The 15,958-nt window shown below is 66.1% G+C and overlaps 2 protein-coding genes and 1 pseudogene across 2 annotated transcripts; 1 reads left to right on the top strand and 2 right to left on the bottom strand.

The window, feature by feature from the left end:
- The window catches only part of LOC131570177 (zinc finger protein 665-like), a 507,112-nt pseudogene that overhangs the window by 42,686 nt on the left and 448,468 nt on the right, over nt 1-15,958 (top strand).
- On the bottom strand, nt 66-7,491 carry NEU1 (neuraminidase 1). The gene is made up of 15 exons (XM_058822506.1): nt 7,470-7,491; nt 6,939-7,087; nt 6,280-6,306; nt 6,148-6,174; nt 5,909-5,935; nt 5,714-5,740; nt 5,545-5,571; nt 5,457-5,483; nt 5,378-5,404; nt 5,205-5,231; nt 4,771-5,062; nt 3,963-4,228; nt 2,740-2,922; nt 1,269-1,494; nt 66-288 (listed from the first exon to the last, which is right to left on the bottom strand). The coding sequence occupies exons 1-15, from the start codon at nt 7,489-7,491 to the stop codon at nt 68-70; spliced, it is 1,575 nt and encodes a 524-aa protein (XP_058678489.1). The 3' UTR covers nt 66-67.
- Nucleotides 7,759-15,314, bottom strand: STK19 (serine/threonine kinase 19). Its single transcript, XM_058822575.1, has 7 exons — nt 15,135-15,314; nt 14,107-14,252; nt 12,689-12,784; nt 11,340-11,476; nt 9,344-9,441; nt 9,114-9,261; nt 7,759-8,216 (listed from the first exon to the last, which is right to left on the bottom strand). The coding sequence occupies exons 1-7, from the start codon at nt 15,226-15,228 to the stop codon at nt 8,171-8,173; spliced, it is 765 nt and encodes a 254-aa protein (XP_058678558.1). The 5' UTR covers nt 15,229-15,314; the 3' UTR covers nt 7,759-8,170.

The following is a 15,958-nucleotide window of genomic DNA, read 5'->3' as shown; positions in this document are numbered from 1 at the left end:
CGCCCGCCCAGGGATGACGCAACGCGGCTCTGAACCAATCGCTTTATTGCGCGCGCGAGGGGCGGGGTCAGAGGTCGCCCGACAGGCTGATGGTGGCCAATGAGACGGTCTCGGTGGAGAGGCTCCGCCCCTTCTCGTAGATGAGGTAGACCAAGGGGGCGGGGCCTTCTTCTTCGGGGGGCGGGGCCGCCAGCGTCGAGTACCCGCTGGGCCCCTCCCACACGCGCAGGCCACGCCCCCACCACGTGGTGCCGTTGTCGAAGCTCCAGCGCAGCGTCAGGTTCACGCCTGGGGGTGGGGCCAGATGGAGACACGCCCACACTCAGACCACGCCCATATTGAGGCCACACCCCTTCAAAAGTTCCCCCCCAAAAGTGGGACATGGGGAAAGCCCCAGAGCTGGGACAGCCCCTGACCTCTGACCCCAAAGTGCCCCCAAACGTGACCCCAGGTCCCCAACATGACCCAGCCATGTCCCCCTCGGTGTCCCCTGCCTGGTGTCCCCAAATGTTCCCCCAATGTCCCCAAATGTCCCTGTCTGTGTCCCCAGTGTGCCCCTCAATGTCCCCATGTCCCTCTATGCACCCCAATGTCCCCAGTGCCCCCAGTCCCTGCAATGTCCCCAATGTCCCCAGTGTCCCCAATCCCCGCAGTGTCCCCAATCCCCCCAATCCCTGCAGTGTCCCCAGTCCCCCCAGTGCCCCCCGTGTCCCCAGTGTCCCCAATGTCCCCAATCCCCCCAATCCCCCCAATGTCCCCAATCCCCCCAGTGTCCCCAATCCCCCCAATGTCCCCAATCCCCACAGTGTCCCCAATCCCCCCAATCCCCGCAGTGTCCCCGGTGTCTCACGCTCGCTCTCGTGGGCCGGGTTGCTGAACAGCACCAGCCCGTGCTGGGGCAGCGCCAGCGCCCCAATGTCCCCAGTGTCCCCAGTGTCCCCAGTGTTCCCAATGTCCCCAATGTCCCCAGTCCCCCCAATGTCCCCAATCCCCCCAAATCCCCCCAATGTCCCCAGTCCCCCCAATGTCCCCAATGTCCCCAATGTCCCCAATGTCTCCAATGTCCCCAATGTCCCCAATGTCCCCAGTCCCCCCAATGTCCCCAGTGTCCCCAATCCCCCCAGTCCCCCCAATGTCCCGAATCCCCGCAATGTCCCCAATCCCCGCAGTGTCCCCAGTGTCCCCAATCCCCCCAGTGTCGCCAATCCCCCCAAATTCCCCCAATGTCCCCAATCCCCCCAATCCCCGCAGTGTCCCCGGTGTCTCACGCTCGCTCTCGTGGGCCGGGTTGCTGAACAGCACCAGCCCGTGCTGGGGCAGCGCCAGCGCCCCCGCGGCCACGGCCGGGTCCGGCAGCTGCGGCTCCAGGGTGACGCTGGCCGGGGACAGGGACTCGCCGCCGTCCCAGCTGCGCGCCCGCATGCGGCACCGGCACCGGTACCAGCCCTGGTTGCGGATGCTGACGGCGATGGAGCCGTCGGGCAGCTCGAACGGCTGCGGGGGGACGTTGTGGGGAGGGGGTCAGTGACGCCATCAAGACCCCTCCCCACTACCAGGGCAGGAATGGGGATGGGGTGGCACCGAGGAGACCCAAAATCCCCCTGGCCCCCAAATCCCCTGGTCCCCAAAATCGCCCTGGCCCTGAACCCACCCCAGTCCCAGGGAGCCCCAAAATCCCCAGCCCCAAAATCTCCCCGCCCCAAAATCCCCCAACCCCAAAATCTCCCAGCCCCAAAATCCCCCTGCCCCAAAATCCCCCTGCCCCAAAATCTCCCAGCCCCAAAATCCCTCAACCACAAAATCCCCCAGCCCCAAAATCTCCCCGCCCCAAAATCCCCCAACCCCAAAATCTCCCAGCCCCAAAATCCCTCAACCACAAAATCCCCCAGCCCCAAAATCTCCCAGTCCCAAAATCCCCCAACCCCAAAATCTCCCAGCCCCAAAATCCCCCTGCCCCAAAATCCCCCTGCCCCAAAATCCCCCAACCACAAAATCCCCCAACCCCAAAATCTCCCAGCCCCAAAATCCCCCTGCCCCAAAACCTAAATCTCCCCAGCTCCAAACCCCCAAATCCCCCCTGACCCCAAATCCCCCAGCCCCAAACCCCCCCTGGGAAGCCCCAATGACCCCCAGACCCAAACCCCCAAATGCCCCTGACACCAAAACCCCAAACCCCCTAATCCCAAACTCCCCCAGCCTCAAACCCCCTGACCCCAAATCCCTAAATCCCCCAGCCCCAAACCCCTGACCTCAAACCCCCAAATCCCCCTGGCCTCAAAAACCCCCTGCCCCAAAAACCCCAAATCCCCCCAACCCCAAACCCCAAATCCCCCCAACCTCAAAACCCTGACCTCAAACCCCCAAATCCCCCCAACCCCAAACCCCCAAATCCCCCCAACCTCAAAACCCTGACCTCAAACCCCCAAATCCCCCCAACCCCAAACCCCCCCAACCCCAAACCCCAAATCCCCCCAACCCCAAACCCCCAAATCCCCCCAACTCCAAACCCCTGACCTCAAACCCCCAAATCCCCCTGACCCCAACCCCCCCCTCAGAAGCCCCCCCAGCCCCAAACCCACTGGGGATCCCCCCCCGAGGAGCCTCAAAGCCCCCCCAGAACCCCCCCGCCCCCAGCCCCAAATTCCCCTCTGGGATCCCCCCCTGACCCCAAACCCCCCTCCCCGAGGAGCCCCAAACCCCCCCCCCAGGGACCCCTCCCCACAACGCCCCCAGCCCCACCTGGCACTCGTCGGGGGTGAAGTCGTGGGGGCGCCGGGGGGCCCCGAAGGGGATGGCGGGCAGGACCCCCCCCCGGTGCCAGCTGTGCCCGCCGTCGTCGCTGAGCAGCAGCGAGACCCCGTCCCGCTCCAGGGTGCCGTGCCCGCAGAACACCAGCCGGCCCGGGAACGGGGGCAGCTGCTTCTGGGGGGGCAAAACTGGGGTGAGAGACCCCCCAAAAACACCCCAGACCCCCCAAAAACACCCAGAGTATCACAGAGACCCCAGACCCCTCAGAGACCCCAGACCCCGTCCCGCTCCAGGGTGCCGTGCCCGCAGAACGCCGGCCGGCCCGGGAACGGGGGCAGCTGCTTCTGGGGGGGCAAATGTGGGGTGAGAGACCCCCCCAAAACACCCCAGACCCCCCCAAATACCCCCCTAGACCCCTCCAGACCCCCCCAAATACCTCCCAGATACCCCAGCCCCACCAAATTCCCTTCCAGATGCCCCCAAACCCTCCAAGCCCCCACAAACCCCCTCAAGACCCCCCCCCAAATACCCACCAGCCCCCCCTCCCCAGACCCCCCCCCAAATATCTCCGAGACCCCTCCACACCCCCCAAATCCCCCCAGAACCCCCAAATACCCCCAGCCCCCCAAATTCCCTTCCAGAGCCCCCCAAATACCCCCCCAGACCCCCCAAATACCTTCCAGACCCCCTCAAGACCCCCCCAAACCCCCTCAAAACCCGCAGAACCCCTCAAGACTCCCCCAAACACCCCCCGAGCCTCTCCTCAAATACCCCCAGAGCCCTCCAGACCCCCCCAATATCCCCTAGACACCCCCAGACCCCCCCAAATGCTCTCCAGACCCCCTCAAAGCCCCCAAATTCCCTTCCAGACCCCCCTAGACCCCCCCAAACCCCCTCAAGACCCCCCCAAATACCCCCCAAACCCCCCATAGACCACCCCAAGACCCCCCAAAAACCCCTCAAGACCCCCCCAAATACCCCCCAAACCCCCATAGACCACCCCAAGACCCCCAAAAACCCCTCAGGACCCCCCCAAATACCCCCCAAACCCCCCATAGACCACCCCAAGACCCCCCAAAATCCCCTCAAGACTCCCCCAAATACCCCCCAAACCCCCCATAGACCACCCCAAGACCCCCCAAAACCCCCTCAAGACCCCCCCAAATACCCCCCAGACCACCCCAAACCCCTCCAAAGACCCCCCCAAAGCTCACCTGGATGCCGGAGCCGGGCCCGGGGGCGAACACCTCGCCGCCCACCACGTCCGAGAGGTTCTGGGGGGGTCCCCAGGAGCGCCCCCCGTCGGGGGAGCGCAGCAGGAGGGTGGCGGGGGGCCCGCACGCCTGGGGGGGGTGGGCGCAGCGGGCGAAGAGCAGCAGCACCTCCTGCCCCCCCCCGGGGGCCAGCAGCGCCCCCAGACTCAGCCCGTCCCCCCCCCAGCCGTCATCGGCCACCACCTGCGTGGGGCCCCAGGTGGCACCTGCGAGAGGGGACAGGTGAGAGACCCCCCCCCCCAAAATAACCCAGAGACCCCCAGGGACCCCCCCAGGGACCCCCAGAGACCCCCATGGACCCCCAGCCCCATCCCCCCCCAGCCGTCATCGGCCACCACCTGCGTGGGGCCCCAGGTGGCACCTGTGAATGGAGGGGGGGGACAGGTGAGAGACCCCCCCCAAAATAACCCAGGGACCCCCAGGGACCCTCAACCCCTTCTAGAGCCCCCAGCCCCTCCTAGAGACCCCAAACCCCTCCCCAACCCCTCCTAGAGCCCCCCCAGTGCCCCCCAAGCCCTCCCCAACCCCTCCCAGAGCCCCCCCACCCCTCTCAGAGTCCCCCCAGAGCCCCCCAACCCCTCCCCAACCCCTCCCCGAGCCCCCCAACCCCTCCTAAAGACCCCCCCCCAAACACCCCCCCTCCCCCAAGCCCCCTCCCCACGATCCCAAACCCACCCTGGGTGGTACGGGATGGGATGGGATGGGGGGGGGTGGAGCCCCCCGGGACCCCTCCCCGGTTTGCGCGCACCTCTGTCGGCGGAGCGGCGGCACGCGATGATCTTGGCGCCCACGTCGGCCGCGGAGCGCTTGCGGCCCTCGGCGCAGGCCAGCAGCGCCCCCCCCGCGGGGGCGGCCAGCAGCGGCACCCGGAACGTGTGCACGCCCCCCCGGAACGGCGGCGGCGACAGCGGCGGCGACAGCGGCGGCGACAGCGGCGGCGACAGCCCCGGAACGGCGGCAGCGGCCCCGGGCGGCGGCGGCGGATGGAGCGAGCCCCCGCTGACCCAGAGCACCTGCTCCCGCACCACGCGGGGGCGCACCTGGGAGCGGGGGCAAATGGGTCAGGGGGCGTGGGGGAATTGGGGAGGGGTCCTGAGGTGGGGAAATGGGTCAGGGGGCGTGGGGGAACTGGGGAGGGGTCCTGGGAGTGAAGGGGGGAATTGGGGAGGGGTCCCACAGCACCTGCTCGCGCACCACGCGGGGGCGCACCTGGGAGTGAAGGGGGGAAAGGGGTCAGGGGGAATTGGGAAGAACTGGGGAGGGGTCCTGTGGGTGGGGAGGGGGGAATGGGTCAGGCGGAATTGGGGAGGGGTCCTGGGAGTGAAGGGGGGAATTGGGGAGGGGTCCCACAGCACCTGCTCCCACACCACGCGGGGGCGCACCTGGGAGCGGGGGCAAATGGGTCAGGGGGCGTGGGGAGGGGTCCCACAGCACCTGCTCCCGCACCACGCGGGGGCGCACCTGGGAATGGATGGGGAGGGGGGAAATGGGTCAGGGGGCGTGGGGAGGGGTCCCACAGCACCTGCTCCCGCACCACGCGGGGGCGCACCTGGGAGCGGGGGCAAATGGGTCAGGGGGCGTGGGGGAACTGGGGAGGGGTCCTGAGGTGGGGAAATGGGTCAGGGGGCGTGGGGGAATTGGGGAGGGGCCCTGGGAGTGAAGGGGGGAATTGGGGAGGGGTCCCACAGCACCTGCTCGCGCACCACGCGGGGGCGCACCTGGGAGTGAAGGGGGGAAATGGGTCAGGGGGCGCGGGGGAATTGGGAAGGGGTCCTGAGGTGGGGAAATGGGTCAGGGGGCGTGGGGGAATTGGGGAGGGGTCCTGGGAGTGAAGGGGGGAATTGGGGAGGGGTCCTGGGGGGAATTGGGGAGGGGTCCCACAGCACCTGCTCCCGCACCACGCGGGGGCGCACCTGGGAACAGGGGGAAATGGGTCAGGGGGCGTGGGGGGACTGGGGAGGGGTCCTGAGGTGGGGAAATGGGTCAGGGGGCGTGGGGGAACTGGGGAGGGGTCCTGGGAGTGAAGGGGGGAATGGGTCAGGGGGAAATGGGGAGGGGTCCTGGCAGTGAAGGGGGGAATTGGGGAGGGGTCCTGAGGGGGAATTGGGGAGGGGTCCCACAGCACCTGCTCCCGCACCACGCGGGGGCGCACCTGGGAGCGGGGGCAAATGGGTCAGGGGGCGTGGGGGAACTGGGGAGGGGTCCTGAGGGGGCATGGAACAGTCAGGGGGGGAATTGGGGAGGGGTCCCACAGCACCTGCTCGCGCACCACGCGGGGGCGCACCTGGAATGGATGGGGGGAAATGGGTCAGGGGGAATTGGGAAGAACTGGGGAGGGGTCCCAAGGGTGGGGAGGGGTCCTGGAAGTGAAGGGGAGAGGACAGTCACGGGGGGAAATGGGTCGGGGGGCTGGGGAGGGGTCCCTGGGAGGGCAGTGAGGGACCCTGAGGGTCCCTGCGGTGTCTCCGGGGGATCTCTGAGGATCCTTGGGGGTCTCTGAGGGTCTCCGGGTGTCCCTGAGGGGTTCCCGGGGGTCTCTGACGATCCCTGAGGGGTCTCTGGGTGTCCCCGGTGCTCCCTGAGGGTCCTTGAAGGGTCCCGGGGGGTCTCTGAGGGGTCCCCGGGGATCTCTGAGGGGTCTCTGAGTGTTCCCGGTACTCCCTGAGGGTCCTTGAAGGGTCTCCGGTGCTCCCTGAGGGTCCCTGAGGGGTCCCGGGGGATCTCTGAGGGGTCTCTGGGTGTCCCCAGGGGTCTCTGAGTGTCCCCGGTGCTCCCTGAGGGTCCCTGAGGGGTCGCCGGGGGTCTCTGAGGGGTCTTTGAGTGTTCCCGGTACTCTCTGAGGGGTCCCTGAGGGGTCCTGGGGGATCTCTGAGGGGTCTCTGGGTGTCCCCGGTGCTCCCTGAGTGTTCCCGGTACTCTCTGAGGGGTCCCTGAGGTGTCCCCGGTGCTCCCTGAGGGGTCCCGGGGGATCTCTGAGGGGTCCCTGAGGTGTTCCCGGTGCTCCCTGAGGGTCTCTGAGGGGTCTCTGGGTGTCTCCAGGGGTCTCTGAGTGTCCCCGGTGCTCCCTGAGGGTCCCTGAGGGTCCCTGAGGGGTCCCCGGTGCTCCCTGAGTGTTCCCGGTACTCTCTGAGGGGTCCCTGAGGTGTCCCCGGTGCTCCCTGAGGGTCCCTGAGGGGTCTCCGGTGCTCTCTGGGTGTCCCCGGTGCTCCCTGAGGGTCCCTGAGGTGTCCCCGGTGCTCCCTGAGGGTCTCTGAGGGGTCTCTGGGTGTCCCCAGGGGTCCCTGAGGGGTCCCCGGTGCTCCCCGGCGCTCCCCGAGGGGTCTCCGGTCCCGCCCCCGTTCCGGTGCTGGGGGCGGGGCTCTCTAACGGAAGCCCCGCGCGGTTCCCGGGGACGTTCCCGGGGGGTTTGTTGGGTTTAACCGGGGGCGGGGGGGGGGGTTCCGGTACCGTCTCGGGGGTCGCCACCCATCGCGCGGCGGCGCCGGCCGCGAACAGGACGAGGATGAGGAGGAGGAGGAAGAGCGGCGGCGGCGCCCGCCCCGCGCCCATCGCGGCCCCTTTAAGAGACACCGGAAGCGCCGCGCGCCGGGCCTGGGCGGGGCTTGCTCTTAAAGCGGCCACGGCTCGGAAAAATGGGATGACTTAAAGCGGCAATGCCCGCGCGGGGTGGGGACCGGAGGTTTTTAAAAAAGTTTAATTTTTGGAAATTGAGCGATTTTATTAATTTGGGATTTATTGATTTGGGGTTTATTATTTCGGGTTTATTGATTTGGTTTTTAATAATTTTGGGTTTTATCGATTCTGAGTTTTTTTTTTTTATTCTGGATTTTATCGATTGTGGGTTTTTATTGATTTTAATTTCATTGTTACTGAATTTTCTTGATTTTTATTTTATTAATTTTCATTTTATTGACTCGTATTTTATTAATTTTATTTTTAATTGCACTTGGCTCCGCCCCCTCCAAGGGCGGCGACACCCCCGTCCTGCAGGGGCGGGGCAGAACACAGAGAGGGCGGGGCTAAAACAGCTAGAGCAGAATCATTCTGCCTTAGCCCCGCCCCAAATGGGCGTGGTCAGGCATGGCCACGCCCTCATGCAAAACAAAAAAAATTGGCGGGAAAACTCCTCAGGAAGATCCGGTCAGAGGTCAGGGGTCGGCCAATCGCAGCAGAGGACCCGCGGCGGAGGGGACACTGTGGGGTCAGAGGTCACTCAGGCAGGGGTCACTCAGAGGTTAAGGGTCACTCAGGGGTCACTCAGGGATCATTCAATGGTCACTCAGGGTCGCTCATTGGTCACTCAGGGTTCATTGGTCACTCAGGGTCACTCGGGGTCACTCGGGGTCACTGACCTTTGCAGCCGCCCCTCCCCCAGCAGGTCGTGCAGCACTCACTCATTGGTCACTCATTGGTCACTCATTGGTCACTCATGGTCACTCATTGGTCACTCATTGGTCACTCGGGGTCACTCATTGGTCACTCAGGGTTCATTGGTCACTCATTGGTCACTCGGGGTCACTCCGGGGTCACTCAGGGATCATTCAATGGTCACTCAGTGTTCATTGGTCACTCATTGGTCACTCATTGGTCACTCAGGGGTCACTCATTGGTCACTCAGGGTCACTCAGGGTTCATTGGTCACTCATTGGTCACTCAGGGTCACTCAGGGTCACTCAGTGTCACTCATTGGTCACTCATTGGTCACTCAGGGTCACTCATTGGTCACTCATTGGTCACTCAGGGTCACTGGGGGTCACCGGGGGTCACTGACCTGTGCAGCCGCCCCTCCCCCAGCAGGTCGTGCAGCACTCACTCATTGGTCACTCATTGGTCACTCATTGGTCACTCATTGGTCACTCATTGGTCACTCATTGGTCACTCAGGGTTCATTGGTCACTCATTGGTCACTCATTGGTCACTCATTGGTCGCTCATTGGTCACTCAGGGTTCATTGGTCACTCAGGGTCACTCAGGGTCGCTCATTGGTCACTCAGGGTTCATTGGTCACTCATTGGTCACTCAGGGTTCATTGGTCACTCAGGGTCACTCAGGGTCACTCGGGGTCACTGGGGGTCACCGGGGGTCACTGACCTGTGCAGCCGCCCCTCCCCCAGCAGGTCGTGCAGCAGGAACGGGACCCCCAGCGCGGCGCCCGGGGGCGCCCGGAGCCCCTCGAGCTCCCTGAGCGGGACCGGGCGGTGCCGGGAGCGCCGCAGCAGGGACAGCACGGCCCGGCGCCCTGGGGGCACACACGGGGGTCACCCGGGGGTCACCCGGGGGTCACACGGGGGTCACAGAGGGGTCACACGGGGGTCGCTCACCCCTGATCAGCGCCCGCACGAAGCGCCCGGCCCCCGGCACGGCCAGCCACCAACTGCCGGCGTCACGGACCGTGAGGAGCCCCGCGGCCACCAGCTGCCTGAGAGGGGACGGGAAATGGGGATGGGAGACCCCCGGGGACCCCCAGGGACACCCAGAGACCCCTGAGACCCCCAGAGTGCCCCCAGAGACACCCAGGGACCCCCAGAGACACCCAGGGACCCCCAGGGACACCCAGAGACCCCCAGAGTGCCCCCGCGGCCACCAGCTGCCTGAGAGGGGACGGGAAATGGGGATGGGAGACCCCCGGGGACCCCCAGGGACACCCAGGGACCCCCAGAGACACCCAGAGACCCCTGAGACCCCCAGAGTGCCCCCAGAGACCCCCAGAGACACCCAGAGACCCCCAGAGTGCCCCTGTGACCACCAGCTGCCTGAGAGGGGACGGGAAATGGGGATGGGAGACCCCCGGGGACCCCCAGGGACACCCAGGGACACCCAGAGACCCCTGAGACCCCCAGGGACCCCCAGGGACACCCAGGGACCCCCAGAGACACCCAGGGACCCCCAGAGTGCCCCCAGAGTGCCCCCAGAGACCCCCAGGGACCCCCAGGGACCCCCAGGGACCCCCAGAGCCACCAACTGCCGGCGTCACGGACCGTGAGGAGCCCCGCGGCCACCAGCTGCCTGAGAGGGGGGAAAATGGGGATGAGAGACCCCCAGGGACCCCCAGGGACCCCCAGAGACCCCCAGGGACCCCCAGGGACACCCTGAGACCCCCCAGGGACACCCAGAGTGCCCCCAAAGCCACCAACTGCCTGAGAGGGGGGAAAATGGGGATGAGAGACCCCCAGGGACCCCCAGGGACCCCCAGGGACACCCAGGGCCCCTCCCCAAATCCCAAATTCACCCCAGGGAGCCCCAACCCCATCCCGGTGTCCCCGTGTCCCCCCGGTGTCCGTCTGTCTGTCCGTCCGTCCGTGATGTCCCCGTCCCCAAAGCCCCTCTCTCCCATCCCGCTCCGCTCGTAGCCCATCCCGGGGCTGTCCCCGTGTCCGTCTGTCCCCTCGGTGTCCATCTGTCCGTCTGTCCCCCCGGTGTCCCGGTGTCTGTCTGTCCGTACGTGATGTCCCTGTCCCCAAAGCCCCTCTCTCCCATCCCGCTCCGTTCGTAGCCCAGCTCGGGGCTGTCCCCGTGTCCGTCTGTCCCCTCGGTGTCCATCTGTCCATCTGTCTGTCCATCCGTCTGTCCGTCCGTACGTGATGTCCCCGTCCCCGAACCCTCCCTCTCCCATCCCGCTCCGCTCGTAGCCCATCCCGGGGCTGTCCCCGTGTCCGTCTGTCCCCCCGGTATCCATCTGTCCGTCCGTCCGTGATGTACCTGTCCCCAAAGCCCCTCTCTCCCATCCCGCTCCGTTCGTAGCCCATCCCGGGGCTGTCCCCATGACCCCAGCCTGTCTGTCTGTCCCCGTGTCCGTCTGTCTGTCCCCGTGTCCCCAGGCTGTCCGTCCGTCCGTCTGTCCGTCCGTACGTGATGTCCTTATCTCCAAACCCCCTCTCTCCCATCCCTCTCCGCTCGTAGCCCAGCTCGGGGCTGTCCCCGTGTCCGTCCGTCTGTCCCCCCGGTGTCCGTCCGTCTGTCCATCTGTCCGTACGTGATGTCCTTATCTCCAAACCCTCTCTCTCCCATCCCTCTCCGCTCGTAGCCCAGCTCGGGGCTGTCCCCGTGTCCGTCTGTCCCCCCGGTGTCCGTCTGTCCATCTGTCCGTACGTGATGTCCTTATCTCCGAACCCTTTTTCTCCCATCCCTCTCCGCTCGTAGCCCATCCCGGGGCTGTCCCCGTGTCCGTCTGTCCCCCCGGTGTCCGTCTGTCCATCTGTCCGTCCGTACGTGATGTCCTTATCTCCGAACCCTCTCTCTCCCATCCCTCTCCGCTCGTAGCCCAGCTCGGGGCTGTCCCCGTGTCCGTCTGTCCCCCCGGTGTCCATCTGTCCGTACGTGATGTCCTTATCTCCAAACCCTCTCTCTCCCATCCCTCTCCGCTCGTAGCCCAGCTCGGGGCTCGCGGCCACCGCGGCCTCCAGGAATCGCCGGACCAGCGGCTCCCGCGGGGACCCCGACACGGCCGCCAGCACCTGGGGGGACAGCACGGGGGTCAGGGGTCATTGGGGTCACCACGGGGTCACCGGGGGAGTGAGGGGTCAGGGGTCATTGGGGTCACCGGGGGAGTGAGGGGTCAGGGGTCACTGGGGTCACCGGGGGAGTGAGGGGTCAGGGGTCACTGGGGTCACCATGGGAGTGAGGGGTCAGAGGTCATTGGGGTCACCGGGGGAATGAGGGGTCAGGGGTCATTGGGGTCACCATGGGAGTGAGGGGTCAGGGGTCACTGGGGTCACCATGGGAGTGAGGGGTCAGGGGTCATTGGGGTCACCGGGGCAGTGAGGGGTCAGGGGTCATTGGGGTCACCATGGGAGTGAGGGGTCAGGGGTCATTGGGGTCACCGGGGCAGTGAGGGGTCAGGGGTCATTGGGGTCACCAGCCTCTCCCAGGAAGACCCAGCAATGGCCACCAGGAACTGGGGGGGGGGGGGGACAAGGGACACGGAGGGGTCAGGGATCATTAGAGGGGTCAAGGGTCACCCGGGGGTCACTGAGAGGTCAGGGGTCATTGGGCAGTGACTGGGGGGTCATGGGGGAGGGGTCAGGGGTCACCAGAGTGACCACCAAGGACACCGGGGGGGTCACTGGGAGGACACAAGGGGGGGGGGGTCCCGGGGGGTCCTGAGGGGCTCAGGGGATCCAACGGTCCCAGGGAAAACTCAGGGTGGGTCCAGGGGGGTCCCAGGGTGGGTTCAGGGGGGTCCCAGGGTGGGTTTCAGGGGTCCCAGGGGAGGTTTCAGGGGGTCCCAGGGGAGGTTTCAGGGGCTCCCAGGGGAGGCTCAGGGGGTCCCAGGGTGGGTTTCAGGGGGTCCCGGTGGGTTCAGGGGGTCCTGGTGGGTTTCAGGGGGTCCCAGGGTGGGTTCAGGGGGTCCCAGGGGAGGTTTCAGGGGGTCCCAGGGTGGGTTCAGGGGGTCCCAGGGGAGGTTTCAGGGGGTCCCAGGGGGCTCAGAGATGGTTTGGGGCGTCCTGAGGGGCTCAGGGTGGGGGGTCCCAGGAGGTCCCAGAGGGGTCCCAGAGGGGTCAGGGGGGGTCCCAGGGGGGTCCCAGAGGGGTCAGGGGTCACCAAGGGGTTACCAAGGGCACCGGGGGGTCATGGATGGGATCAGGGGTCCCAGGGGGGGTCCCAGAGGGGTCAGGGGGGGTCCCAGGGGGGGTCCCAGGGGGGTCCCGGGGCCCCGTTTCCGGCACCTTCTCCCGGTAGAGCTCCAGGCTGACGACCCCGAGCGTGTCCGGGCCCAGCCCCAGGTGCAGCAGCCGCACCCGGCCCTCGTCACGGAGCCGGTTCTGGGGGGCACAAACGGGGGGTCGGCACCGCATGGGGGGGTCCCGCTGTGGGGCTGGGGGTCCCGGGGGGCTCCCGGTGCGGATTTTGGGGGTCCCGGTGCGGATTTTGGGGTCCTGGGGGGGATTTTGGGGGTCCTGATATGGGTTTTGGGGGTCCCGGTGTGGGTTTTGGGGATCCAAGTAAGGTCCCAGTGTCGGTTTGGGGGTCCTGCTGCGGATTTTGGGGGTCTTGGGGGGGATTTTGGGGGTCTTGGTGGGGTCCCAGTGTGGGTTTGGGGGTCCTGGTGTGGGTTTGGGGGTCCCGGTGCGGATTTTGGGGGTCCCGGTGTGGGTTTGGGGATCCTGGTGGGGTCCCAGTGTTGGTTTGGGGGTCCTGCTGCGGATTTTGGGGGTCCTGGTGTGGGTTTGGGGGTCCTGGTGCGGATTTTGGGGGTCCCAGTAAGGTCCCAGTGTGGGGTTGGGGGTCCCAGGGGGCTCCCGGTGTGGGTTTTGGGGGTCCTGCTGTGGATTTTGGGGGTCCCGGTGTGTGTATTTTGGGGTCCCCGTGTGTATTTTGGGGTTCCTGGAGGGGAGTCTCACCAGGTCGCTGTGTATTTTGGGGTCCCTGTGTATTTTTGGGGTTCCTGTGTGTATTTTGGGGCTCACCACGGCCGTCCTGTCGCCCACCAGGCTGCAGAGCTGGAGCCGCAGCACCGCAGGCGGCGCTTTGGGGGTTCCCGTGTGGATTTTGGGGGGGATTTTGGGGGGTCCCAGGGGTCTCAATGAATATTTTGGGGTTCCTGTGTGTATTTTGGGGCTCACCAGGTGCCGACCCACGGCCGTCCTGTCCCCGACCAGACTGCAGAGCTGGAGCCGCAGCACCAGGGGCGGCGCTTTGGGGGTTCCCGTGTGGATTTTGGGGTGGGTTTGGGGGGTCCCAGGGGTCTCAGTGAGTACTTTAGGGTCCCTGTGTATTTTTGGGGTTCCTGTGTGTGTTTTGGGGCTCACCAGGTGCCGACCCACGGCCGTCCTGTCCCCGACCAGACTGCAGAGCTGGAGCCGCAGCACCAGGGGCGGCGCTTTGGGGGTTCCCGTGTGGATTTTGGGGGGGATTTTGGGGGGTCCCAGTGAGTATTTTGGGGTTCCTGTGTGTATTTTGGGGTGTCAGTTCCTCACCAGGTGCCGATCCACGGCCATCCTGTCGCCCACCAGGCTGCAGAGCTGGAGCCGCAGCACCGTGGGCGGCGCTTTGGGGGTTCCCGTGTGGATTTGGGGTGGATTTTGGGGGGTCCCAGGGGTCTCAATGAATATTTTGGGGTTCCTGTGTGTATTTTGGGGCTCACCAGGTGCCGATCCACGGCCGTCCTGTCCGGGACCAGGCTGTAGAGCTGGTGCCGCAGCACCAGGGGCGGCAGCGCGTCCCCGAACAGGCGCCGCGGGAACAGCGCGGAAACGGCGCCGAGAGCGGCCTCGACCCCCGCGGGGCTGCCTGGGCACGGGGAAACGGGGGGTGAGGGACCCAAAACCCACAGCGGGACCCCAAAATATACACCGGGACCCCCAACCCACACAGGGACCCCCAAACCCACACCGGGACCCCCCAAATCCACACCAGGATCCCACCGGGACCCCCCAAACCCACACCGGGACCCCCCAAAATCCACACCGGGACCCCAAACCCACACCGGGACCCCCCAAACCCACACCAGGACCCCCAAATCCACACCGGGACCCCAAACCCACACCGGGACCCCCCAAATCCACACCAGGATCCCACCGGGACCTCCCAAACCCACACCGGGACCCCCAACCCACACCGGGACCCCCCAAACCCACACTGAGAGCCCCAAAATCCACACCAGGACCCCCCAAACCCACACTGGGACCCCCAAATCCACACTGAGAGCCACAAACCCACACCAGGACCCCAAAACCCACACCGGGACCCCAAAATCCACACCGGGACCCCCCAAATCCACACTGAGAGCCACAAAATCCACACCGGGACCCCCAAATCCACACCGGGACCCCCAAACCCACACAGGGACCCCAAATATACACTGGGACACCCCAAATCCACACCGGGACCCCCCAAATCCACACCGGGACCCCCAAATCCACACCGGGACCACCGGGACTCCCCAAACCCACACCGGGACCCACCAAGATCCACACAGGGACCCCCCAAACCCACACCAGGACCCCCAAACCCACACCAGGACCCCCCAAACCCACGCCAAAACCTCCCAACGCCCACCCCCCTCCCCGGGACTCCTCCACACCAACCTGGGCCCACCCCAAAACCCCCCGGTTCTCACGGCCTAAACCCCCCCTCAGCTCCTCCGCACCCCACCCCCGGTGCTCCCGGTACCGTCGGGGCGCGGGGGCTCCCCCGGCCGCTCCGGGCGGCGCCGCTTGGCCGCGAGGGCGCTCTCGGTGTCCCCGAAGCGGCGGCGGCGGCTCATGAGGGGCTCGGGGGGGGCTCGGGGGGGGCTCGGGGGGCTCCGGGCCCCGGAACGGCACCGGCAGCGCCCGCGCGGGGTGATGGCGTCACTGCGGCGCGATGGCGTCACTGCGGCGCGACGGTACGCGAAGAGATGACGTCAGTGATCGGCGCAGGGTGATGATTCAGAGGGTGGAACCATTTGGAGCAGGAGTGAGGGGGGGGGTTGAGGGACAAACCATGTGGAAAATGGGGGGGGTGGAATGAACCGTGGTGAGCGAGTGTGGGGGGAGGAACCGGGTTCGATGAATGGACTGAACCACGTGGAAAACGGGGAGGAATCGTGTTAAACCAATCGGATGCATGGGCTGAACCACGTGGAAAACGGGGGGGGGGGAGGAGGGACCGGGTGTAACCAATCGGATGAATGGACTGAACCACGTGGAAAACAGGAGGGGGAGGAATAGGGCTGGAATGAAACACAATGAGACGGGGGGGGGGGAGTTGAAGGGAGCAGGTGAACGGACCGAACCACGTGAGATGCGGGGGGATTGAGCAGAACCACAAAAATACAGGGGCGGGGTCAGACAGAACCAAATGAATGGGGGGGATTGGACAGAACCACATGAGTGCGGGGGGGTCAGACAGTACCACAAGAGTCTGGCGGGGGGTCAGACCAAACCACATGATTCTGGGGGAATTGGAGCAAACCACAGGATTCCGCAGAGGGACATCAGAACGAACCACACAAT

Source organism: Ammospiza caudacuta, chromosome 33, assembly GCF_027887145.1.
Source record: "Ammospiza caudacuta isolate bAmmCau1 chromosome 33, bAmmCau1.pri, whole genome shotgun sequence".
Classification (NCBI taxonomy): domain Eukaryota; kingdom Metazoa; phylum Chordata; class Aves; order Passeriformes; family Passerellidae; genus Ammospiza; species Ammospiza caudacuta.
The sequence above is the reverse complement of the archived record's forward strand: the minus strand, read 5'-3'. Positions and strand labels throughout refer to the sequence as shown.